This window comes from Bombyx mandarina, chromosome 21 (assembly GCF_030267445.1).
Source record: "Bombyx mandarina strain Sakado chromosome 21, ASM3026744v2".
NCBI lineage: Eukaryota > Metazoa > Arthropoda > Insecta > Lepidoptera > Bombycidae > Bombyx > Bombyx mandarina.
In genome coordinates, this window is record NC_143227.1 from 5,864,638 (window position 1) to 5,892,068 (window position 27,431).

General features: G+C 37.9%; 1 protein-coding gene across 13 annotated transcripts in view; it reads left to right on the forward strand.

Moving 5' to 3' along the window:
* The window catches only part of Fur1 (Furin-like protease 1), a 193,947-nt gene that overhangs the window by 129,294 nt on the left and 37,222 nt on the right, over nucleotides 1–27,431 (forward strand). For all 13 annotated transcript variants that reach the window (XM_089736173.1, XM_089736179.1, XM_089736184.1 and 10 more), the window contains exons 3-5: nucleotides 20,738–20,915; nucleotides 22,458–22,612; nucleotides 26,714–26,842. In XM_089736173.1, the coding sequence (XP_089592299.1) occupies nucleotides 20,738–20,915; nucleotides 22,458–22,612; nucleotides 26,714–26,842 (462 nt within the window). The remainder of the gene's footprint in view (nucleotides 1–20,737; nucleotides 20,916–22,457; nucleotides 22,613–26,713; nucleotides 26,843–27,431) is intronic.

Consider the following 27,431-nt stretch of genomic DNA (forward strand, 5'->3'; position numbering starts at 1 on the left):
AAATGCGCCACCCACCTTAAGATATAAGTTCTAAGATCTAGTTACAACGGCTGCCCCACCCTTCAAACCGAAACGCGTTACTGCTTCACGGCAGAAATAGGCAGGGCGGTGGTACCTACCCGCGCGGACTCACAAGAGGTCCTACCATCAGAAAAAATCTCTTAACAAAACTGTATTCAACCTAGTCACGTTCCATACTGTGTCGCTTGTTTCATCCAAATTATTGTCGATAACCTAAGTACAGTAGCGTTTACAAAAAAAATCAAATCTCTTAACAAAACTATATTCAACCTAGTCACATTCCATATTATGTGTACTGTGTCGCTTGTTTCAATTACTTGTCGTGACGTCCGTTGGAATAATTATCGCCTCTAGAGACCAATTTGTATGTTCTCGCTAATTTCATACGTATTTATTAGCTCGAAATATTAACCGTGCCAGAAAATATAGCTGTTAAAAACAGTTAGCGTTTGTTAGTCGAGGCTGTGAAGCTGTTTTTTTTTTTGAAATTGGACTTTTCCGGAAAGTTCATTGTACCGTTCTATTTTTCTAATGTCTTTCTTACATTTCTGTAATATAAAAATTAAAGAAAACTATAATGAAAAACCGAAAGAAGCTAGAAAGTGGTTAGTAACTATTACGTACTTAAAGCAATTATTCTATCAATCTTTTTAGAATCATGTTTTTTTATTGACTAAACCTGCGGTCGAACTCAAGACTTATCTAGCGTTAAGTGTTAATGCCGCCACAGTCCTTAAAACATGAGCTCTAAGTCTCAAATAGAAGCATTCCTCCTTCGTTGCAGATGCCTATGGACTCCGCTTAACACCGGGTGGGCCGTGAGCTCGTCCACCCATATAAGCAATAAAAATATTAAAAAATATACTCTAGTTTCCAGTCCACAGCCAAAGCTTCCTTATAACACCTATAATTTTGGGCCTCACGTTAAAACTACATTAAACATTAAATCACAACAGAGATGTACATTATTTTTCAAAATACATATCGCAATGGCAAAGAACATTCTTCGGAGAAAGTCTATTAACAAAACAAAGGCTATCTGTTTCGTTTCTAAAGGTTTTATTAACATCGGCTCTGTTTTATGTGCGCGTTCGAACGAATCACTGAATTAATCGTGATTTGATGTCTGCGCGTTTTTTTGTTTCATATTCTACAGCTCATACCATGTTTATGAACTGAATATATTAATTATTTGAATCTAGACGATGCGTAGATTTATTCGTATATAATACGTAGTTAATGGTTTCCTATCCTATCCTTCAGTCCACAGACGTCCACTGCTGGACTCAGGGCTCCCCCAAGCCTCGCCACAAGGACCAGTACAGCGCTGCCTGTGTCCAGTGGATTCCAGCGAACTTCGATAAGTCAACGATCCACCTTGTGGGAGGCTTACTCATACTCTTCCGGTACGCGGTCGCCACTCTAGAACTTTTCGGTCCCAGCGGGCATATGTACTATTACCTTTTTTTTTCCTACCAAAGCTGATAGCCTTGAGAGGCTATTTCCTCTAACCTTAATTAGAAGGTGAGCTCACAGGGCTCAAAGCTGACGACGTTACTAACACGAACCCTAGCAAGAGCCGTGCTTCGCAGAATCTACCACCGGATCGGAAACGCGACCCACTGAGAAGATCCGGCAAGAAACTCAGTGGGCTGTGTCTGTGGGTTAATTTACTCGCCGAGCCCTTCGTCGCAAGCGACGGGTTCGACGAGAACGGTGACCGGTGCTTGATGTACCTAAAAGCACCGTTAGTGGATCGGGACGAACTATTAGCAATGCGCTCTGCCCACTATCGCAATAATTATTAGTCTATTGTCAATTAATAATACAATCCAATTTCAATGTATTTGTGTTACGGAATCAAAGTGGCAGTGGTGGTTTAAATAAAATAAACAAATTTTAACTACATATTCAATGGATATTAGCAATTGTTTTTCATAACCTAGAAGTGATCAGTCTTATGTGTTGTTGTTGTTACGTATATGTTCTACGCAAAATATGTAATATATTACTTATCATAAAACTTACAAAACGTAAATAATATGAAATAATATTCATCAGAACATCCAAAACTCTCATAAACTATGATTTAATAGAGATTTAATTTAACCTTCAGCTCAAAATTTAGAGCGTTTTACATCTATATATCTTTTACATCTATATTATAAAGAGGAAAGATTTGTTTGTTTGTTTGTTTCGAATAGGCTCCGAAACTACTGGACCGATTTGAAAAATTATTTTTCCATTAGAAGCCGACATTGTCCCTGATGAACATAGGCTACTTTTTTAAATTTATTTTTTTGGTTTCATGTGTGTTTTAATGTTTCCGAAGCGAAGCGAGGGCGGGTCGCTAGTATTATCATAATTACGTTCGGATATTGAAGCAACCTTATAAATTTTGTTCAAAACCACAATTATAATATGTCCCAGAGTATTAAATTTTATGTTGGCCCATTATATTTAATTAATAAGTAGGTGTCGTGGTAATTAATTGTGTGTGCGCTCCCTAATGTATTTTGTTGCGCATTAATTCGTTTCGCACTTGTCAGTGACAAGAATAATTTTTAAATCACAGTGTTGCAAGAGTATATCTTTATGTATATCTATATAATTATATAAAAAGGAATTGCTGTTCGTTAGTCTCGCTATGTGGAGGACAGCTTCCACCGCATCAGACTGTCCCCCGATCTTAGGAATCTCTTAAGAGTTAGGAACGCGGCAATCCGGGCCTACGATCGTCTTCCCACGCATTCAAACCGGATTCAGATGCGTCGTCTACAGCGCGAAGTCCACTCCCGCTTAAGCGACGCGCGTAACGATAATTGGCATAGTTATCTAGAACAACTCGCGCCCTCCCACCAAGCATACTGGCGACTAGCTAGGACTCTCAAATCCGAAACTACCGCTACTATGCCTCCCCTCATACGCCCTTCAGGCCAACCACCGGCATTCGATGACGATGACAAGGCTGAGCTGCTGGCCGATGCACTGCAAGAGCAGTGCACCACCAGCACTCAACACGCGGACCCCGAACACACCGAGTTAGTCGACAGGGAGGTCGAGCGCAGAGCTTCCCTGCCGCCCTCGGACGCGTTACCCCCCATTACCACTGACGAAGTTAGAGACGCGATCCACAACCTCCAACCTAGGAAGGCACCCGGCTCCGACGGCATCCACAACCGCGCGCTAAAACTCTTGCCAGTCCAACTGATAGCAATGTTGGCTACAATTTTAAATGCCGCTATGACGCACTGCATCTTTCCCGCGGTGTGGAAAGAAGCGGACGTTATCGGTATACATAAGCCGGGCAAACCGACAAACGAAACTTCTAGTTACCGTCCGATTAGTCTCCTCTCGACGATAGGAAAAATTTACGAACGGCTCCTTAGGAAACGCCTCTGGGATTTTGTTACCGCGAACAAAATTCTCATAGACGAACAGTTCGGATTCCGCTCTAAACACTCGTGCGTACAACAAGTGCACCGCCTCACGGAGCACATTCTGATAGGACTAAATAGGCGTAAACAAATCCCGACCGACGCCCTCTTCTTCGACATCGCGAAGGCGTTCGACAAAGTCTGGCACAACGGTTTAATTTATAAACTGTACAACATGGGAGTGCCAGACAGACTCGTGCTCATCATACGAGACTTCTTGTCGAGCCGTTCGTTTCGATATCGAGTAGAGGGAACTCGTTCTCGTCCCCGTCAACTGACCGCCGGAGTCCCGCAAGGCTCCGCGCTCTCCCCGTTATTATTTAGTTTGTATATCAATGATATACCCCGGTCTCCGGAGACCCATCTAGCGCTCTTCGCCGATGACACCGCTATCTACTACTCGTGTAGGAAGATGTCGCTGCTTCATCGGCGACTCCAGATCGCAGTAGCCACCATGGGACAGTGGTTCCGGAAGTGGCGAATTGACATCAACCCCACGAAAAGCGCAGCGGTGCTTTTCAAAAGGGGTCGCCCTCCGAACATCACTTCGAGCATCCCACTCCGTAGTAGGCGCGCAAACACCTCCGCCGTTAGTCCCATCACTCTCTTTGGCCAGCCCATACCGTGGGTCTCGAAGGTCAAATATCTAGGCGTCACCCTCGACAGAGGGATGACATTCCGTCCCCATATAAAAACGGTACGCGACCGCGCCGCGTTTATTCTAGGACGACTATCCAATGCTTTGTAGTCGAAGCAAACTGTCCCTCCGTAATAAGGTAACTCTCTACAAAACTTGTATACGCCCCGTCATGACGTATGCAAGCGTAGTGTTCGCTCACGCAGCCCGCACCCACTTGAAATCCCTTCAGGTTATTCAATCACGATTCTGCAGGATAGCCGTCGGAGCGCCTTGGTTCCTTAGGAATGTGGATCTCCACGACGACCTGGAGCTCGACTCTTTTAGTAAGTATCTACAGTCGGCATCGCTGCGCCATTTTGAGAAGGCGGCACGACATGAGAACCCTCTCATCGTAGCCGCTGGAAATTACATACCCGACCCAGTAGACCGAATGGTAAACCGTCGACGTCGCCCAAAGCACGTCATTACGGATCCTCCTGATCCATTAACGGTGCTTTTAGGCACCACAAGCACCGGTCACCGTCCTCGTCGAACCCGTCGCTTGCGACGAAGGGCTCGACGAGCGAACTAACCCATAGACACAGCCCACTGAGTTTCTCGCCGGATCTTCTCAGTGGGTCGCGTTTCCGATCCGGTGGTAGATTCTGCGAAGCACTGCTCTTGCTAGGGTCAGTGTTAGCAACTCTCCGGTTGAGCCCCGCGAGCTCACCTACTAACGTTAGGGTGAAGCTGAAATAGCCTCTCAAGGCTATCAGCATAGGTAGGGAAAAAAAAAAATTAGTCTCGCTAAAACTCGAGAGCGGCTGGACTGATTTGGCTAATTTTGGTCTTGAATTATTTGTGGAAGTCCAGAGAAGGTTTAAAATATGAAAATGCACGGAATTAAATAAAAATAACAATTTTGTTTTCCCTTTGATGTGTGGTCCCCCGTCGTCCCCCGTCGGACGGATTCCTTTTGTTTGTTTTAAATTTATTTGATACAGAAGTTTAAGTCTCTTATTTATCGATTGAGGCACTACGAAGTCTGCCGGGACAGCTAGTATACGTATATATTTCTTCTGTGCCTTTATTTGAATTTACCACTTAACACCAGGAGGGTCGTGAACTTTTCCATCCATTTAAGCAATAAAAGAAACTAAGTCGTGTTTTACTAACGAAAGAATCACGTGTGGGTGAAGTGCTAAATAGCAAACATACATTGACAACTTGTTGAGTTGTATGTTCTGTGGAATACGTTCCAGGTGTTTTGCGTCGATGGTTCAAGTTGAGGGTGTTCTGAACCAGTGTGCTTAGTGCGAGTTTTTTAACGTTCTCGATAGCGTAAAAGTTAACTCATATATGTATGGAATGGGATCGTTTGCGAACGTTTGCCGCTAGGGGCGCTGTTTCAACTGCATACAAAATTGGGTTAACTTTTACGCTATCGAGAACGTTAAGAAACTCGCACTAAACACACACATTTTCGGTAAGTGGTTGCCTGTATTCAGGTGTACCTCAGAAAACCGCCAGCTTTGAGATATGCGGTTGAAGTTTTGAGCGTATTGCCTTATACAGTAGCACCTTCATATCTCGAATGTCAAGGGGCATGCAAAAAAAAAGTAACTTATTGAGTTTTTAACTTAACAAGTACTTCGAGATATGAATGTATTTGATGGCTAAAATTTCGATTTAAGAAAGGGCGATTTTTGAAATTTTTTTACGAGGTGTCAAAAAAATTAATAAAAAATCGATTAAAGCTTTGTGATAGGTATGTATCTATTGGAATCAATTACATCTTCGAGTTCGGGGAATTCCACCAAGTAAAACGTAATTATGTTTGACTAACTTTGACTAACGAAATTCAAGTTATCGAGTATAAATATGTACTAAAATGCCTACGCACGGAAATAACATTTTATTCGAGTTATAAAGTCTAAATAATTCGAGATATCGAGTATTTGGGGGCTTAGTGGACCGAAACGGCATTCTTGTTCGACTTACCGAGGATTTCGACTTAAAAACATTCCTCTGAAGTGGATCCACATTTCATGATTGTTTCGCGATAAAGATGCGATGATTCTGTCCCTGCTGGGTCTCAATACACCCTGCTTTCAAGAAAGGTCGGTTCTAGATCGTAGTATGCTGTTATCATACTCAGAGATCGTTGAATTATAAATAAGTATATCTATTGTCAAATGATCGTGTGGCAAGTGTCGTTTAGTGAGTAGCTTCGGCGGTCAAATAGTATAAAAGAGTTAGTTTTAAAATTAGCGTAGCGCTTCCAGAAAACAAAACAAGCCAATGGTCTGCGTTTTCATAAAGGTAAATCTTGCTCCCGGGATTTTCAGTTAACGTAATTACGGCTGTCCACGGTTTGTATCCAGCCTTCCGCAGCGGCCTGAGGACGATGAACTTTTAAGATACCCTCACGCTTGCGCTTGATGTTAACATTTTCGCATTTGGAGCGTGCTAGTTTTGTCGTTACTGTAATTATTAAGTTCAGAACAGGTGACTAACATTTGTGACATAAAGTTCGAACTACTAACAAAAAATATACATTTTATCTAAATCTCTGAGCACTTACGTAATGTAATATCAGTTCTTATCTCATAAGCCCCTTATCATATTACGTTTTTGTTCTAAATTTTTATCTATCTGCTGCTTTATAGTGTAATAATTCTTGAACTATGTGTAATCTAACCTGTGATAAGGCTGATTGACGTCCTAGTTTAAGCAAAGCATTTAAGGAATTGGTTTATATAAATGTTGCAGTACACACGCAGCAGAGGTTAAGTTTACAAACTTATCTCCTTTCAGAGTTTTTTTTAGATTCATCAAGTTTCAAATCAGTAATTTAAACTATTTCTTTGAATATAATTTACTGTCTTTCATGACGCGTCCGTTATTTATGAGTTTTGTAGGATAAATGTGAGTTTTGTACTTATTTAATTTTAGTCTTAATTGTCAATTTAGTGCATTAATAAACTGATTGTTTATCAACGCGATGACCTCTAGTTACGGATCTTGTTAGTAAGAGTAATTGCTACTACTTGTCTTGTACTTGTAAAGGAAGAAATTGTGAATGTTTTTTCTTATCTTTCTATAAGTAATTATTTATTTTCAAAACGCTATAACCTTGCCTAAGATTTCTCCTCTGTTTCGTGGTGAGACAATTGCACTACGGCCTTATATATAATATATCAAAAATATTTTACAAAGATACTTATTCCGGGAATTTAATATGGACTTCGTGGTATAATAGTGTGTAATAGTACTCAGTCGACCAACGATTTAGAATAATTTAGTATGATTTTTTTTTAAATAAACAGGAATAACTCCTACCAAATTTGTTTGTTGTAGATTTTTCGCATACAAGTTTTATTGAAATATTCGCAAACTCAAAAGTAATTTTTAATATTGATCTTTGATCACGGTAGGGATCGATTGATTGCTCCGTAAATGAAATACGATGCAATTCAACAGGAAGACATGGTAACAATCCGCGCCACGCCGCCGCGCCGTCTGGTACATATTGGTAGCCGACTGTGTGGGTAGAATAGGGCTGCCAGTAATTAGATACGCAAATTCTATTTTTTATTCGTTCAAATGTAAAAAGTTATGACGCACCTTACTTTAGGTGGTGATTAATAACAATCGGTGAATGCTGCGACGTAAATTGAGGTATAAATTCGAAGGGTCCATTGGATTTTACAACAGTCCTCTCTATCAAAATGGAACGTCGCATGATGGTTATACCCACGGGTGGTAACCACGCCTCACAATACCCCACCACCAACAAATAATTATTTAAGGCACACGATACTGATATTAAGATTTCTACGTTTAAAATGGTCTATAGTCTTACATCTAGAATATAGCGATAATTTTTCAAAAAAAAAAAAAACTGTCAAAGTCAAAACAAATAATAGGTTTTAAATTCAGAATACAACCGTATTATTTATCTGTCAATATTTTGTTTTATAATGCTGTAGGTCTACCATTTTCCTCGTCAACCCTAACAAGACTGCAACCATTAAAGCTTCGCCTCTCACAATGGCCCACGTTTTCACTACATTGCGTTTGGTCGGAGAACTTATTTTCAATGAATTTGTGTTGCCGCTGAAATCAATTCTCGGCGAGAATGACACTCCGCGCTCGAGTAGAAACCGTTAAACGATTTACTCTGATGTGATACAGCCAGGTTTATCGGTTGGTTTCTATTGTTGAATCAATTTTGTCGCCACAACGGTATTGTGATTACAGCCCAGGTTCGACTTTCGGACGGTTTTGCTCTTTCCTAAAGTTATTTGGCATTCGAGGTCTGAGTGAACTGGTAGTTCTTGGAGTCGTATCTTCCTGCAGCACCCATGTCACAAGAAAATCTCATAGTTTGAAGGAGCTAATACTTTAAATAAACTTTAATTTTGTGTTCCGAGTTCTAGATGTTTCGTTGTAACCCTAAATAGTTTTTTGTCAGTATTAAATTCAGAACGAGGTGTTCCTTTTTAATTTTAAGAGGGTTTATTAATTTTGTTAAAGCCTCTAGTTGATAGTCAATAAATTCCGCGATACATTAAATGTTAATACTTTATACGGCATTGAAATTTCGATGATTTTACAGTCTGTAAACATACACCTAATGTTAATATCGTTAGTTTCCTTCTCTTAAGCCCTTATTAAACATGCTGGACACAGTCTATATGAAATGATAGTTTTAATATCTCAAGAAAACCTTCGATTCGAAATTTTATGGTATCATATTAGAATATTCATTATGAAAGATTTTACAAAAAAAACGCAATGAAAAGTGAAAATTCTTGGTTATAGTGTTCCAAGAAAACAAATAATTAAACACTAAATTAACATTTATCTAAAGTTGGAGATCTGCTTCGTGAAACCAAGAATGGTCGGCTTTCTCTTGAGATATAATACAATAAACCAATTTTCTAGAATTAGTCTCTTTAAACTTACGATTCACGTTCCATCCAAGGGCTCTCCAGCGACCACTTTGCATCAAATTTATAGTCCTGGTCTCACGGACTATATTGCCGAAATGTAAATTTCACAACGGAGACGTTTGTTTCTATATGGATCTAAAAACAAAAGACTTTGAATGTGCGTTTCCAACCTTTAGTGTTATCGATAACGAAATTTGTAAATATATTTTTTTTGATTTACTTTTACAAGTGCAAAATATGAAAACAGACGAGGAATTCGTAAAATTAATGTAGATCTCGAAATGTGAATGATTCTGGCTCGGATTGCGAACAAAGCCGACCCTAGTGTAAATAAATTTTAGTACAATCATAATCATCATCAGCCCACATAAGTCAACTGTTTCGGATGTTCGCCATAAGAACAGGCTCTGCGTAGACCGCTTCCAGAGGATTCCCACGACCTTTAGCAAGTCGTCGGTACACCTTGTGGAAGGCCTGTTCACGCTGCGTTTTCCGGTGCGCGGTCGCCACTCGAGAACTGTTATCTTTGAAATAACTTTTATTTTACTGGTGGTAGAACCTCTTGTGAGTCCGCGCGGGTGAGCACCACCACCCTGCCTATTTCTGCCGTGAAGTAGTAATGCGTTTCGGTTTGAAGGGTGGAGCAGCCGTTGTAAACTATACTTGAGACCTTAGAGCTTATATCTCAAGGTGGGTGGCGCATTTACGTTGTAGATGTCTATGGGCTCCAGTAACCACTTAACACCAGGTGGGCTGTGCGCTCGTCCAACCATCTAAGCAATAAAAAAAAGTTAGGGTTCTACTGGTCGTATTGCGTATCACTTGTCCACGTACGCGCTAACACAACAAGAACTTTTCGACTCCGGCGGCCATGTTTTCTTCGAGCAATGTGCCCCGCTGACTGTCAATTTAATCTCGGAATACTACGAGCTATGTCGGTTATCTTGGTTCATCAACCTTGAAATAATTTTACTTAGTTCAAAAAAACTGTCATATTTAAGAACGTAATTTGAAGATACGATGATCAAAATCGTTAAATACGAAACACATCTCTTTTTTTTTTCTTCCTACCTATGCTGATAGCCTTCAGAGGTTATTTCAGCTTCACTCTAACATGTAGGTGAGCTCACGGGACTCAAACCGGAAGCGTTGCTATCACTAGCCCTAGCAAGAGCAGTGCTTCGCAGAAATTACCACCGGATCGGAAACGCGACCCACTGAGAAAATCCGGCGAGAAACTCAGTGGGCCGTGTCTATGGGTTAATTCGCTCGTCGAGCCCTTCGCCGCAAGCGACGGGTTCGACGACGACGGTGACCGGGATGTCTATATCAGCAGATAGCATTTACTCTACTGGTATATCTCTTTTTTAAATAGATACATTTGGTAGGTAGCCAGCTTAATGAAAGAACCTGCTGAGTACTATGAAACCATATTATTTGAAATAATTTGAAAGCGTCACTATTCTCATAAACCGATCCGAAAATTCTAGAAAGCAAATAAATATATTTTTATTGCGAAATGTAAACCAAACTGTAGAAGTACCTTTGAGGGTTGAAAATAAAATTCCCTCAATTTGATAAAATATCGGCACGTCCACTCTCTCGGTTTAGGATTTTATAGAAATTGAATCTTTTATGTTAGCTGAGTGCCATATACAACTAGAACTACACTTTTATTGTGCTTTCATGATTCAGAACACTTTTACTCTCGTTCGGCTCTCGAACTTGTTTTATTAAATTTTACAGTTTCCAACGCTGAGTCGTTTGCAGTTTTCGTGGTAATAACACTTTTAATAATTCGATGTTTTTGTCTGCAAACAAATATGTATATTCAGTGACCCCCACAGCGATATGAGAATGCTATTTAATGTCTATTATGTTTGTATCTATATATTAATACGTGAAGCAAAAACTTTGTATCCCTTTTTACGAAAATTGCCCGGATGAAGGAGTATGAAATTTTCCACACGCATAGAGAATATAGAGAAGAAGTGCACAATGCTAATATTTTTTTAAAATAATGCATAAAAGATACATTAATTCAATAAAGAAAACATTACACACACTACATACCATGTATTTGACGCACACACGCATGCATACTATTTATTGTCAAACTTTTGTTCTTGGCGTCTATTGTCAAATTGAGAATAGATTAAATATTGTTTGTCTATGTTAATATTTTTTATAGTGTAGTCTTGGCGAAATTTGTGATTATAGAAATATAAAATATAATCATAATAGTATACAAACTTACAATTCCAATTAATTATAGTCGAATTTCGACTACTGCGGGACCTCTAGTTATAATGAAAACGATCAAGATAAATTGGATTTTGTAACCATAGTTTAACCTTTTGGTCATAAAAAAAATACGTTAGTAGAAGAACGAAGGAGCTCGAAGCCCAAATAAAATAGTTATCGTCTAGCCCCGCCACCCGCTTGAGACATGAAGTCAGATTCTCAATTTCTTACCAAAAAATATTTAAAGTTGATTGTTTTTTTTAATTTTTTCTACTGCATAGGTGGTTGGACGAGCTACATTTATAACGTAAATGCGCCACCCACCTTGAGGTATAAGTTCTAAGATCTCAGTATAGTTACAACGGCTGCCCTACCCTTCAAACCGAAACGAATTACTGCTTCACAGCAGAAATAGGCAGGGCGGTGGTACCTACCCGCGCGGACTCAGAAGAGGTCCTGCCACCAGTAAACCAATGATTACCCAATGAGATAACAAATTTTAATAAAAATCCAAACAGCTTCTAAAAATTTTATTTCATTTTAATTTCTAGCCGCAAACAATTCCCCTCGGATCGAAACTGAACGATATTTACGACCTTTCGATATGGAAGCCGTACGTCAAGAGTAAGTTACGGTCATTGACGTGATTATGGCTGATTTAAAACCTCATAAACTTCAAATAAGCCTGAGTTATGTTCGAACCCGTAATGAACGTACGTTGATAAGAGATGCCAGCAAGCCTATTGCCTACAGGATGATTAAGACATTCTGACTTTGAATATCAATGCGACTATAAAGTTTTCTTTATAAATTTATAAGTTAAAATCAGTACGTAATAATTAAAAAAACTTTTACGCTTTAATCTGGCCTTCTTTATCGTCATTATTAATAAAATTATTTTGTACAATATAAAATTTATCAAGATTAAATCGTAAAAAAAGTTTTAATTTTATTTAAGACTCCCGCAAAATAATACTATAAGTATAGGTAGGTAGGTGATATTTTGAATGGTATATTAGTAAATAATTAGCGCTCTCTGAGTGTTATATAGCATACTGCGATCGTTATTAGACGCCCACTGAGTTTCTCGCCGGATCTTCTCAGTGGGTTGCGTTTTCGATCCGGTGGCAGATTCTGCGAAGCACGGCTCTTGCTAGGGCTTGTGTTAGCAACGTCGTCAGGTTTGAGCCCCGTGAGCTCACCTACTAGTTAAGGTTACGCTGAAATAGCCTCTCAAGGCTATCAGCTTAGGTAGTACCTAGTCAGGTCATAAATTCTGTCACATGTTTAATGTAAAATAATTGAAACAAGTTTATTCATTATGTAACCATTCATATACCAAAATGAACTTAACAAAACATAGATTCTTATGACACTAAATCTTATTCAAAATGACCTCCGTGATTTTGAATACAGGCCTTCAATCTGGGCGGCCAGTCGTCTATCGCAGCACGAACGAGGTCCATGTCAATATCGGCGGCTGCCTTAATCAAGGATGTCTTGATTGACTCCAAATTGGGATGAGGCTTTGAGCACGCCTTTTCCTCCAAGTGTTGCCATATCTTGTAATCTAACGGATTCAAATCTGGACTGGAGGAGGGCCAATCTTCGTGCCGGATGAAGTCGATTTCACGCGCCGCCAGCCAGTCTTGTGTGCTCTTCGCTCTATGAGCTGGCGCCGAATCTTGTTGGAATACCCAGTGCCTGTTATTGGACATGGTAAGAGAAACAGGTTCCACAAGGTTCGTCAGGACTGTATTTTGATACACAACTGCATTCGTTTTTACACCTTTCTCACAAAAATGTACCTCTGTTAAGCCCCAATAAGAAATTCCCAACCATACCATGAGCGAGGATGGAAAATGACCTCGTTGGACACGCGGAATACGGTTGCTCGCTTCTTCACTACTGTGTGCGTACACCTTATCATTTTGTTTGTTGTAGCTCTCTTCCACGGTAAAAATTTTTTCATCCGAAAAAAGAATTTCCCGATATTTTTTTCCCGCGTACCACTTCAACAAAGCGCGGCATCTCTTCAGTCTCAGGTCCATTAGACGAGCATTCAAACGTTTTTCATGTCCTGTTTTTCTTCGATATGCCCCAAGCCCTAAGTCTCATTTAACACCCTTTTCACCGTGGTTCTGCTTAACCCCATCTGAAGGGCCAACAGTTTCTGCTTACGTTTGGGATTTCTTTGTTTTCGCGCCTTCACAGCTTTTATCACTGCTGGAGTCCTAACAGACCGAGGGCGACCACTTCTTGACCTGTCATCTACACTAGAGTCTTCATTGTATCATTTGATGGTACGATAAACGAATCTTTTGGTTATATTCAAATTTTTGAGTATGTTAAAAATTTGAATTGACGCGTAACCGCAACGATGCAACGCAATAACTGCAACACGGTCTTCTTTAAGCGTCCACTCCATATTTAAAAATGAGTAAAATTCTAAAAGTATACATTTTTATTTTCATGAACAATTCGAAATTCGAATTCAATAAACTTTTTTGTGGCCAACTTTAAACTTTTTAGTTGTGGCTTTTAAACTTTTTAGAATTAAAAGAAAAGTTTTTACTGTGTGACAATACTTATGACCTGACTAGTTATATACTATTGTTATTATTGTTAGACAAATTTTTGGTGGTAGGCCTCATTGTGAGTCTGCAAGGGTGAGTACCACTATCCTATCTGTAGCTGGCACGAAGCGATCATGTGTTCCGGCTTGAACTGCGACAGCAGCTGTATAATGCAATTAGGATAATTAATGTCAATGGTCTTGAGGCATTTACGTTGTGATATCAATGCCCTCCGCGAGCCACTCAACAAGAGGTTAGCCGCGAGCTAGTTCACTTGGTCGTTTTTGAAAACAAAAAAATATAATACAAGAAAGAGACTCGCAAACTAACGTTAAAATCTTGCAAGGACCTATTTTACCTTTTATTTTCGAGAATCCTACCTCGGTATGGGGAGCGAGTATTTACTGTTATTGCGTGTCGGGGATGAGAGCCGGTGTTGCCATGGAAACGGATTGGTTTTCCCCCGTAACAAAAATCGTAACGAAATTAGGGGTCGCCGCTACATAGGTGTTTCTGTCGGATATACACCAATGTACACGACGTACCCTCGAATTGAACAATGAAATTCTCGAAATAAGTTGGTAGGGTGGCTAAATGATCAAAATGCGAAGATTATCTTATGCGTCTAACTTTCAAAGAATTTATAGAATTTATCATTACATTATATTGTTTTTTTTTGTTGGTTTTGTAGACAGACGAGGACGACTGATAGTGAGTGGTTACTGTCGTTCATGGACATCACCAATGCCACTAATTCAATGGAATGTGTACTTTATTAGAATTATGACAAAAATGTTTTCAGAAATTAAACAAAGACGAGTTAGAGCAAATTCCTTAGACACACATTTTTTAACAACTTGAAAACTAATACAAAATGCTATTATTAAATATGCTAGAACCTTGACATAAAGATGCAAATCCAGAAATAAATCTCATCATTAAAGATTGGCAGAAATCAGTAAAATAATGTTTATAATGTCTGCACGCCTATTGTTAACATGCTGTAACTATCTATACCTTTTTTTATTGTTTAGATGGGTGGACGAGCTCACGGCCCACCTGGAGTTAAGTGGTTACTGGAGCCCATAGACAACGTAAATGCGTCACCCACCTTGAGATATAAGTTCTAAGGTCTCAAGTATAGTTCCAACGGCCACGTTACACCTCAGAATCACTGTCACATATTTTCAATTAATATTTTTTTTGTTTTATATTTAATATTTCGTCTCTCTTTATTCAGAAAATTAAATTAAATTTAATATTCTGTTTGGATGTAGTGCATTCCAATTAGCTTAAAATGTGGCGGCGTCACTCTCACAGGTCCGCATTAGGATTTTACGCTTCGTTTGTATTTGTCAGCCACCAAACTCACAGATAAAATTCATTAAATTAATTGCTCAAAACTGTCTCATACTTTTAAGTTTTACAATGCTGACTTTTAATAGATCGTTATATAATTATATTTATATAGGACAATAATTTTTATTGCTCGCTATTAAATAAAAATATAACGAGTTTTTTGTTTGATGCGGCTAAATATTTTCAACATTGATTCATTATTATATCAGATAAATTAGGACAAAAGCGGTCCACATTCGTTACACTCCAGTGAATACAAAAAAACTAATTTTGAAGTGAGTTCATTGAACTATTCGGTCATTATAGCTATTTACATTTAAAAAATCGAATCATTCTGCATTCAAACTCTATATCATTGTTCGTCAATACAATTTTATCATTGTTCTTGGAACGGTCTGATAGAGTTGGAAAATGAACCTAATTTTCAAATTGTGAAATCACATTTTCGTTTCTGAAAGTATTATTAGCATACCCGAACCCGCAAACACGCTATCAACCAGACCCGATCCTGTAGACCGAATGGTAAACATGACCGGTGCTTTTAGGCACCACAAGCACCGGTCACCGTCCTCATCGAACCCGTCGCTTGCGACGAAGGGCTCGCCAAGCGAATTAACCCATAGACACAGCCCACTGAGTTTCTCGCCGGATCTTCTCAGTGGGTCGCGTTTTCGATCCGGTGGTAGATTCTGCGAAGCACTACTCTTGCTAGGGTCAGTGCTGCAACACTCCGGTTTGAGCCCCGTGAGCTCACCTACACACGTTAGGTTGAAGCTGAAATAGCCTCTCAAGGCTATCAGCATAGGTAGGAAAAAAAGCAACCAGTTTTTCAATGAAAATACACACACACACACACCGAAAAGATAACAGGATTCAGTCAACGTGCTTTTGAATTCAAACTGACTGGGGTCTCGAATTCGGAACGCGTTGATTGAAAAAAAAAATATCGGAAAAATATGTCGATGGCTTCCAACACGAGTTAGACACGGTTTTGGTAAAAAAAAAATGGTACCAGTAATACTTTTACGTATTACGTGCACAATTGCTTGATGTTTAATGCAAGTAATTTTTTGTCGAACGCTATGAAAATAAAGGGTGCGTGTACTTATGTACGCGCGTAAGAAGTTATACTTTATTTTTATTAAATTTATTTCTTTTTTTTAATTTAAATTTTAATCAATTTGAAAGAATATCGATTAAACAACATCCTCAAACACGCATATTGGACATCCCTTTTCTTGACATCGTATAAATTCGGTAATTCTCGGTACGGTTCGGAAAGTTCACCTGCTGCTATATTCAGACTCGCCAAGCTACGTCGGTCGTATTGTAATGAGCGATTTAGTGGGCAACTTCATTTCTGTTAATTTTGTGACACGGTGCGCGCGCATCGTAAAATTTCACTCTCATAAATTTTTCATAACGCGCCTAAAGAAGTATAACTTCAAAAACATTACAAAACACTATTGCATTGTATTTGACGATTATATAGGGCAAAGCACATTGTACATACAAATGGTAATTTGCGTAATTACTGGTGGTAGGACCTCTTGTGAGTCCGCACGGGTAGGTAGGTACCACCACCCTGCCTATTTCTGCCGTAAAGTAGTAATGCGTTTCGGCTTGAAGGTTGGGGCGGCCGTTGTAACTATACAGAGACCTTAGAACTCATATCTCAAGGGGGTTGGCGGCATTTACGTTGTAGGTATAGATGGGCTTCCATAACCACTTAGCACCAGGTGGGCTGTGAGTTTGTCCATACATAAATGCAATAAAAAGAATAACGTTAAATTTTCTTACAGTTATTTCGGTTCTTCAATTGGTCATACAAAAGTATGAACATAAAAAAATGTTGAGTGACGCAAGGTCAATTCGATCTAAAGATTTTATACAACATTTATTGACAAAAAAAAGGAAGATTTTCGTACAAAAACACACTTAGACGAAACCCAGGAATGAACACGCCCAGGTCACGAGCCGCCCTTAGGCAAAGCCACATCTAAGGAGCGGGATGTTGAGAATAATATACGACATTCACCCTTCCTTTACTTAAGAATTCAAAGTAGGTTTATAGTGAGTGGTCTATCCTATTATAAAGTAAACATTTTTTTAGAACGACAGGACCAATTTTCGCTTCGGTCATGCTGAACGTAAAATTCGGGTTTTTTTTTTGTTTTATTATACTAAAATCTAATGCAATACTATTGACGGTTCAATCTTTGAGTGATTTGGTACCTTAGGAATGCACGCAAGTAATTCCTAACAAAAAAAATACTCTTATTTAATATTCTTTTTTTATTTATTGCTTAGATGTGTGGACGAGCTCACAGCCCATCTAGTGTTAAGTGGTTACTGGAGCCCATAGACATCTACAACGGAAATGCCGCCACCCACCTTGAGATATAAGTTCTAAGGTCTCAGTATAGTTACAACGGTTGCCCCGCCCTTCAAACCGAAACGTATTACTGCTTCACGGCAGAAATAGGCAGGGCGGTGGTACCTACCCGTGCGGACTCACAAGAGGTCCTACCGCAAGTCAGACCATAAAGTCTCCGTAAATATGTGTAATGTACATAATAACTTATGTGAACACGAAAAGAGTATAGGTTTGAATAATAAAACAACACACGCAGAACTTATTGCATGACATTAGGTACATCCCTAATATATTCCAGCGTTGCATATTGTATAACGTTGGTTGTAGGAAGTTCCCTTTTTTACGTGGCTTCTTAAAATACGAGGTCGCTATCGCCCTGCGGCTGTTCTCGCAAGGAGCCACACTGTATGCTCACACTGAACCAAAGCGCACCTAGTTTTGAAACGCGATGAATACGAAAGAAAAAATTGTTTCAAAAATATAAATTGGATGTTTATTTTTCATGATAGTCAACAAACAGTTTTATTTTATTAGCCGCCTACTAAACATTTTTTTTTTAAAACCTTTTATTTCCCATCACCTAAGTATTACATACGAGTATAAATATTCTTAAATATATATGATTTTTACATTTCGATCTAATTTTATTGTTGTTTATTTTTCTTCGATAGGAACCCCTATTTGGGTATAGGCCTCCTCTAGATTAATCAAATTAATCTGTTAAAATCCAAAGTAAAATTTTATACTAATTCCAGCGCTTCATTCAACCTAAGGCACCTTAAAAATGCTCACCGTATAATATTTTTTCATAACAAATTTTCTTTCGCAGTTTTCCAGAATATTCTACCCGATCGTTAAAATTTAACATTCAACGAATTCGGCAGCGTAATGCATCTCAATAAACATTGACTTAAATTACAAATAGCACATCTAGAATTGTATCTTTATATGCCTAAATCTATCTAATAAATCATGGAAATGACCTGATAGGGAATATTGTAATATAAAATAGTGTATAAATGAATATATTTAACCCCATAAAGACAAATTTTCGAAAAGTAAATCTATATATTAATACGTGAAGCAAAAACTTTGTATCCCTTTTTACGAAAATTGCGCGGACGGAGGAGTATGAAATTTTCCACACTTATAGAGAATATAGAGAAGAAGTGTACATGCTAATATTTTTTTTAAATAATGCATAAAAGATACATTAAATCAATAAAGTAAACATTACACACACTACATACCATGTATTTGACGCACACACGCATGCATACTATTTATTGTCAAACTTTTGTTCTTGACGTCTGTGGTCAAATTGAGAATAGATTAAATATTGTTTGTCTTTATTAATATTTTTTATAGAGTAGCCTTGGCGAAATTTGTGATTATAGAAGTATAAAGTACAATCATAATAGTGTACAAATTTACAATTCCAACTATTTATAGTCGAATTTCGACTACTGCGGGACCTCTAGTACAAATAAATACCTACCTATGAGTTAACAACAGTTACATTTTTGGCTATATAGTCACCACAGACTTAAGAATGCGATTTTCGATTTTTTTTCAACTTTCCAATTCATTACAAGTTATAATGTTCTTTTTTCACAATCAATAAATAATCAAACGTTGACTTCGAAAAGTCAAAAAAAATGGTAATCGAGACATTTTATTATAGTTTCCATATGACAAATTTCGCGTGAGATAATTTTGTTTGTACCGAATTCATTTGGCTTTGTTGTTACTTTGAAGAACGTCTTTTTTCTGTAAATATATCGTACAAGATACATTTCCCGTAGCCTTTAATCTTCGGAACAAATTAAATGGAATTATTTATGTTCATCCGAAACATGTTTTCCTGTCTACCAGACAATTCGTATCACAAAACAAGCAATAAACAATCGGTACAGTCTCTAATAAATACGATGAAAATAAATAGGCAGACCAGTCTAGCACCATCAGTTCGCATGTTCTTAATCCTACAAGGATTTTGATTTTTATATACGACTATTTTTATTATAAAAATCAATATCACTCATTTTGACAAAGAAAAAAGAGAAAATGTAAAAAACAAAAACAAAATTTAGACAAAACGAATGTAAATCTTTAAATCTCGTATGTGATTTTGGTCAACTTTTGATGATTCAACGAACACTACTTTAATTAATTATTTTGAAGAAGCACGCCGCCCATTTGATGTTAACTGGTTACAATTAATCCTGTTGTAAATACAGTTAATCCTGTACAAATCACAATGCCAATGCCACTTTGTGAATGCAGTTTCAACAATACTTCACAGCTGTACCGTCCTACCCGCCCTGTAACTGCATATGTATATATGAGCGCGTTCAAAAGTTTTATTGCATTCTATTGCAAATTACTACTGAAAAAATCCGGATACAGTCCTGAAATATTTATAGTCCCTCCGGATAGCTGTAGCTCTCCGACGCTGGAAAAGTACTGAAACGAATGAAACCCTGAGGACAACTAGTTTTATCAAGTAAACACAGTACTTCATTAACCAAAATTTACGACCCGACATTGTCTAAAAGTATGTATAGTAAATATAATAATGTTGTTATGACAGTGGAAATATGAGTACCGAAAGTTATGCCTAGTAATAACTAGCTTGAACTTTTGAAAGTATTTGGAATATAAAAATATTTTGAAATAGGAAGGAAGCTTAAAAATTCTAGTTATGTTATTAGAAGTACATATTTCATTATCCGCGTTTTCCGTGCATCTATATATATAAAAATGAATTGCTGTTCGTTAGTCTCGCTAAAGCTCGAGAACGGCTGGACCGATTTGGCTAATTTTGGTCTTAAATTATTTGTGGAAGTCCAGAGAAGGTTTAAAAGGTAGATAAATATGAAAATACTCGGAATTAAATAAAAATAACAATTTTGTTTTTCCTTTGACGTGTTTCCCCGTCGGACGGATTTCTTTTGTTTGTTTTAAGTTTATTTTATACAAAAGTTTAGGTCTTTAATTTATAGATTGAGGCACTACGAAGTCTGCAGGGTCAGCTAGTAAATAACGAAAGAAGTAATATTGATTTTATAATTTACATAAAACATTTCGTCATCTTCCGAAAGTTTCTGCTGAGTATTAAACATTACATTCATTTTTGTTCGCAGATATTCGACGATCACTACCATTTTCATCATCGTTCACTAACGAAGAGATCCCTCACGCCAGCCCACGAGCATCACGGCAGATTAGAAGGTGATAGCAGGGTACGATGGGCTGAACAACAAAAAATCCTGTCAAGAAAAAAGAGGGATTTTCAAATCATATCTACATTATACTCGACAGGTAATATTGTATCTTTGAACGTATCTTTGTTTCAATAGTAACCGAATTGTATTTTATTACTATGCTGTCAGAAAAGTATATTTTCAGAGAAAGTGGCTTATCCGTTCGTATGACAGTATACACGAGTGTACTCAAGACGTTTGCTCTCGAGCGTTCCTTTGCTCTTATTGCTTTATGAAATCTGGTAAAGAGTACCCAGTGCCGCAAACATGTTGCGATGAAATTTATTAAAGCGTATTATGAGAATCATTCCTTTAACGCGTAAACATTGCTCTCAGTATTACGTTTAAAACTACTTTTAGTACTGTTAAGTGCTATTATGAACTCGCGTAGATAGATGTCACTGCACTGTGGATTTCTATCAACTTGGAATTGGTGTCGTGATTGGCAATGATAGTAAAATAGCTGGTAAGGAAGCGATTCCGATCCGGTAGTAGATGCATTCGTGATGTAGCTTTCCTTGAGCCGTTAGGTCTGCTTTGGGGATGCTCGGGTAGCTGTTCCCAAATCCCACCCCTAGTGGCTGAGCCCGTGCTCGCTTATCTATCCTGGTGAAACTGGAAGGGCTTCCGGACCACCAGTAATCCTTCTTCGCTAAAAAAAAATGCTAGTAAGGACTGGATGCGAAAGGCAAGACACCGAAACGAATGGAGTGCATACGAAGAATGGAGTACACATGAAGAGACACTTAGTATTAGGTGGACACAGGTTAAAGGAGAAAATTGGCAATGATGTTTGTGTTGTCATAACTAAAGTCTCGTGATGAGTGATCTGCCTATCTATACAGTTAATATGTAATATTAAAGTCACAATACAGGTTTGTAATAGATACCATCTACATTTTTATAACCACGAAAGCAAAGGTTTGACTCTCTTCGCATTAATATGATCTTTATCTTGGACAGTTCAAAAAAATATATTCGCCATACATGGGCTGACCAGCCTGCTAATTATAAGGTATAAATAGAACCCACAAGCATCATAACTAATTACCCAATCAAACTTTAGACATTTTTTTTTTTTTTTTTTTTTTATTGCCTTTGTAGGCAGACGGGCATACGGCCCACCTGATGGTGAGTGGTTACCGTCGCCCATGGACTTCAGCAATGCAAGGGGCAGAGCCAAGCCGCTGCCTACTTTTTTTGATTATTATTGATATAAATATTGATTGATATAAATATTGGTTACTAGCTGACCCGGCAGACTTCGTAGTGCCTCAATCGATAAATAAAAGACCTAAACTTTTGTATAAAATAAACTTAAAACAAACAAAAGGAATCCGTCCGACGGGGGACACATCAAAGGAAAAACAAAATTGTTATTTTTATTTAATTCCGAGCATATTCATATTTATCGACGTTTTAAACCTTCTCTGGACTTCCACAAATAATTCAGGACCTTAATTAGCCAAATCGGTCCAGCCTTTCCCAAGTTTTAGCGAGACTAACGAACAGCAATTCATTTTTATATATATAGATTTATTATTTGAAAAAACGTGTTCGGATGTCAACAGAATTTTGATTTATGTTTTTATTTATTTAGCTGAAACAAGAACATCGGACCCCTCTTCTTCGGCTGCGTCGAAGCGAGATGCGGACAGAAAGCGAGAGCTGAACACGCGAATAAGGGGAAGAACACGTTCGGCGGATTTAAAATTTATTCTCAATGATCCTAAATGGCCTCATATGTGGTATTTAGTAAGTGTTCAATATATATTCTTTAAATTTTAATATGTAAAATTATTATTTGCGTAATTACTGGTGGTAGGACCTCTTGTGGGTCTGCGCGGGTAGGTACCACCGCCCTTCCTATTTCTGCCGTGAAGCAGTGATGCGTTTCGGTTTGAAGGGTGGGGCAGCCGTTGTAACTATACTGAGACCTTAGAACTTATATCTCAAAGTGGGTGGCGCATCTACGTTGTAGATGTCTATGGGCTCCAGTAACCACTTAACACCAGGTGGGCTGTGAGCACGTCCACCCATCTAAGCAATAAAAAAATAATATATGTACTATTATTTATCGTCACACCATCTTAAACTGGAATAAAATACAATTACCCTAAGTTAATAAATTACAAAGTAATAAGCCTTGGTAAAAATTAGCATAGCTCAATATTTTGTTTCTATGCGAAAAAGGAGGAACCAACAAACCTATATATTACATATTTAGTATATTCTTCTTCTCCATTAATGTTAATAATGATCATGAAATTCGATTTGTATGATTGGCGTAAATATTTTAAGGAGTTCATTATACTGTACCTAATACGTCTTAATATTTATAATGTTATAATAAATTAAGTAAACCAATTAATGATGTCTAAAAATGAGAAAAAAATAAAATAATGTGTAGGCATTACAATGACCATCCGTAAAAAGTTCACAAAGACAAACAAACTTGATCATGAAAATTGAAAATTTCTCCGAAAACGATTTTATCAAAACACTAAATAAATTACGGTAAAACAATTATCGAGAAGCTGTAAAGGTTAAAAGTGTAAGCACTCATTTCGGAGTTTTGTTTTCCTACGACGGCTTCAACGAACGAAAAGAGAAGTTTAATTTTGTTTTGCACAACTTTACGGCGCTCTCAAAATATTGACAAGACACAAACCAAAAATACGTGTTTTATTTAGAGTAACTCCCGAAGATACAGATAAATGTTATTAATATTCGCGGAAACTTCCATGGATTCGTAATGTGTCTTTAAGTCTTTCTTCGTGAGCATTCGCATATGTTTTTGGATCGTTAAAAAGTTGAGTATCTTTTTACCAATCATTCGAACCGTTTGCTTTGATAGACTTCGTGGATAATAACGATAATGCGGGTTATATTGGAGAAGCTTTTGAAAATGAAGACGTGGTACTAAAAAATGAAATAGATTTTTGTTTCCTGTGTTTTGATGCGCGATACGCGAGTGCAGTTATCGATCCCAAAGTTTTGTACGCGTTCATTGCGGCTTTACTAAACATAAAATTCCTATAAAATTGCTAACATCATTATTGGCATGACCGGATGTCCATAATAAGAACTCATATTGTAATTGGTTTTATTGTATTAATGCGAGCATTATTCGATTTTTTCCTTATCAATGGTTTAAAATTATTGTCTACAGTTCAAATCACACGGATAAAAAAATTACACAGATCCATACAAAAGCGATTTTTTAAAGATTAGATCCCAACTAATTTCATATTAATGTTGCGCGTAGCAAATAAATACTGTTGTAACGTCTATATAAAAATATGAAATATGTATTGTTTTTATTGTTGCACCACAATAATTAAAGCTTTATGCTCATTTTTACTTCTTAATTTGTCTACACTAAAATTGTCAATGTTTTCATCTTATCTTGTGAGCCGTAGACTGAGCCGTAGACATATGTATATGTATGTAAGTAAATATACCTAAAGACCATATAATAAATAGAAACATATAAAAATATTTTTTTTATACGAGCTCACAGTCCACCTGGCCTTCAGTGGTTACTAGAGCCCATAGACATCTACAATGTAAATGCGCCACCCACCTTGGGATATAAGTTCCAAGGTCTCAGTATAGTTACAACGGCTGTCTCACCCTTCAAACCGAAGCGCATTACTGCTTTACGGCAGAAATAGGCAGGTGGTACCTACCCGTGAGGACTTACAAGAGGTCCTACCATCAGTAATACAAGAGGTCCTATCACCAGTAATTCTTCAGTATTCTTACAAACTATCCAAAAAAGGATCTATAGTTAGTTATATGCCGTCGAAGTGGAAGTGAGATGTATATCAGCGAAATATATGAGTCGTCTATTATCAAAGGTGGCAATCTGTGCACTTGGACAAAAAAATGTTATTGATATGTCAATACAGATTGATTTGAATATAATCGTCTCCTTCAAAGAATACGGTTCAAAACCTGCATTAAATAAAGGTTAATACTTAACCTGTTATTTATCTAAGATGTCGTTCAGAAGAGTTTTGTGACTGCCAATGGAATACAAAGTCAATAATTCGTTTTTCTGATTTACCAATAATTGTCCAAAAGTCACATTGCCGGCTTTGATACTAGTCGACTCATATATAACCTACCAAATTCTATACTTGAACGAATATCTAAAGGATAAATAGGCATTAGTAGATTTTTACCAAATTTGACTAAGCAGGGAGATGAATGCCGAGAATGGAGGTGAACGTATTGCGCATTGGTACGGGTCCCATAAACATCAGGGTCATAAGTCGACTGAAATTCTTCAATTCCTCTCTTAGCAACATGATGAACCCGGCACCTATACGATGAATCCATGGAACGCTACGATATTCGTTTTTCAGACATTTCGAAAACCCTGCCCTAGTTTTGTTGGTCACAGATAACGTAGTCGTCATCCCAAAAGTATTTTTAAAGAACGATTTCTTCACCAAAAAAGAAAAAGAAGGTAAAAACTCTTTTTCTTTTTCTCCACCTTATCCCACTAGGTGGGGTCGGCACAGCTAAGTTTTCTCTACCATTCTCTTCTATCAGCCGTCATCACTCCAGTCTTCTTTTTTTTTATTGCTTAGATGAGTGGACGAGCTCACAGCCCACCTGGTGTTAAGTGGTCACTGAAGACCATAGACCCCACCCTTTAAACCGAAACGCATTACTGCTTCACGGCAGAAATAGGCGGGGCGGTGGTACTTACCCGTGCGGACTCACAAGAGGTCCTACCACCAGTAATTACGCAAATTATAATTTTGCGGGTTTGATTTTTATTGCACGATGTTATTCCTTCACCGTGGAAGTCAATCGTGAACATTCGTTAAGTACGTATTTCATTAGAAAAATTGGTACCCGCCTGCGAGATTCGAACACCGGTGCATCGCTCGATACGAATGCACCGGACGTCTTATCCTTTAGGCCACGACGAATTTCATATCGTCATTCACACACTCCATTCATGTCTTCTTCGGTCGACTTCTTCCCCCTCTACCTGGCACTACCGTAGGACTAAAAAGAAAGTAAAAATATTAACATAAAGTAAGCCCCAACTTCCTATCCAATCGATTTATAATGAAAAAAAAAAACTAATTTCGTTCGTGTACAAAACGATCTATCAATACTTTCCGGTGGCCGCACCGATGTTGCGGATGATATTTCATTTCGTTTCGCTGCCGTTGCAAGAGCACATTTTTCGCAACCCCTTTTTAGTAAAAGTATCATTTAATAAATTAAATTTCCGTCCCGGTGAAGCCAGATTATGATACGCGCCGGCAAAGATTGGAGAATTTATTATTTCTTTCATTAGAATACCTGTATGGGTTTATTGAAATGGAAAATAGCCTCCTTATTTGTTACAGAAAACTTTTTTAATTTACGATTATATTTAGAATACTAATTCTAGGCCAAATAAACCTAGTCTCTTATGTTTTGGGTACGATATCTGCCCGTTGAGTATGCTACCTACGAATGCCCAAATAAAGTATTTTATGAAGAAGAGAAGTTTGTTAGTTTGTCCCAACAGATTCGAGAAAGAACAGAAAATTTGTTATCCACAAATTGTTAAATTTAAATCAGATTGAAGCGTTTTGTAATGGCCTAAAAACTGTATTAAATTGTGCCATTTGCATAAGTCAAATAGTTGCGACATTTACCTATTTCTTTTACTAATTTAAATAAACCATAAACTGTTTTATTTTCTTCAGTGAATATAAATAAACAATCTTGTAATTGATAGACTGAGAGAAGTGCAGGAGAATGATGAATGATGATGAACTTAGCTGTAATAATAGTGATAGTAGACATAGTTTAGAATATAAGTGCTTATTTATTGTTCAGAATCGTGGTGGCGGCCTAGATATGAATGTGATACCAGCGTGGCGGGAAGGCATTACTGGCAGAGGAGTCGTCGTAACGATCCTCGATGATGGCCTCGAAACTGACCACCCTGATCTCGTCGCGAATTACGTAAGTATCTAATATTATATAATAGGTCAGGAAGATAAAGCTGAGTTAAATATCAAGATTTCTGTTAGAGTAATTTTGAACCAAATCAAATTTGGAAATCTGATAGAGATTACTCTAAATAACAGACACTAAACGGTTATTTCATTAGATTAATCTTATCGTGCATCTGTCTTGCAAACCAACAAGTCGCTTTCAAAGTAAACATTCCCGCTGTAAATCGCTATCGTCGTTTCCTTGCATATCGATCTTATTCGAAAAACTCCTAAGCGAAAACGACGCGTTCGAAAACTCGAATGAAATCAGTACGGTAACGGTAATCCGTCGGGAATCTTCAGCTCGTGATAAAAGGGCGCCGAGTGACATCTGCGAGTCGAACAAAAGGACTCGAGTTTTAAATTACACGATTCATCTCGGCCGTGGGTTACCGCGCGGCTACGTGCGAGCGCGGCTTTAATTTCACTGTTAGCGTTCAGAAAAACCGGGTAATTGGGTCGAGTTATATTACACATACTCGTTACGTCAAGTGACGTTATATCCACCGGGATTAGTCTCGCGTGCTTATCCCCGATATTACATAAACGAAGTGTAA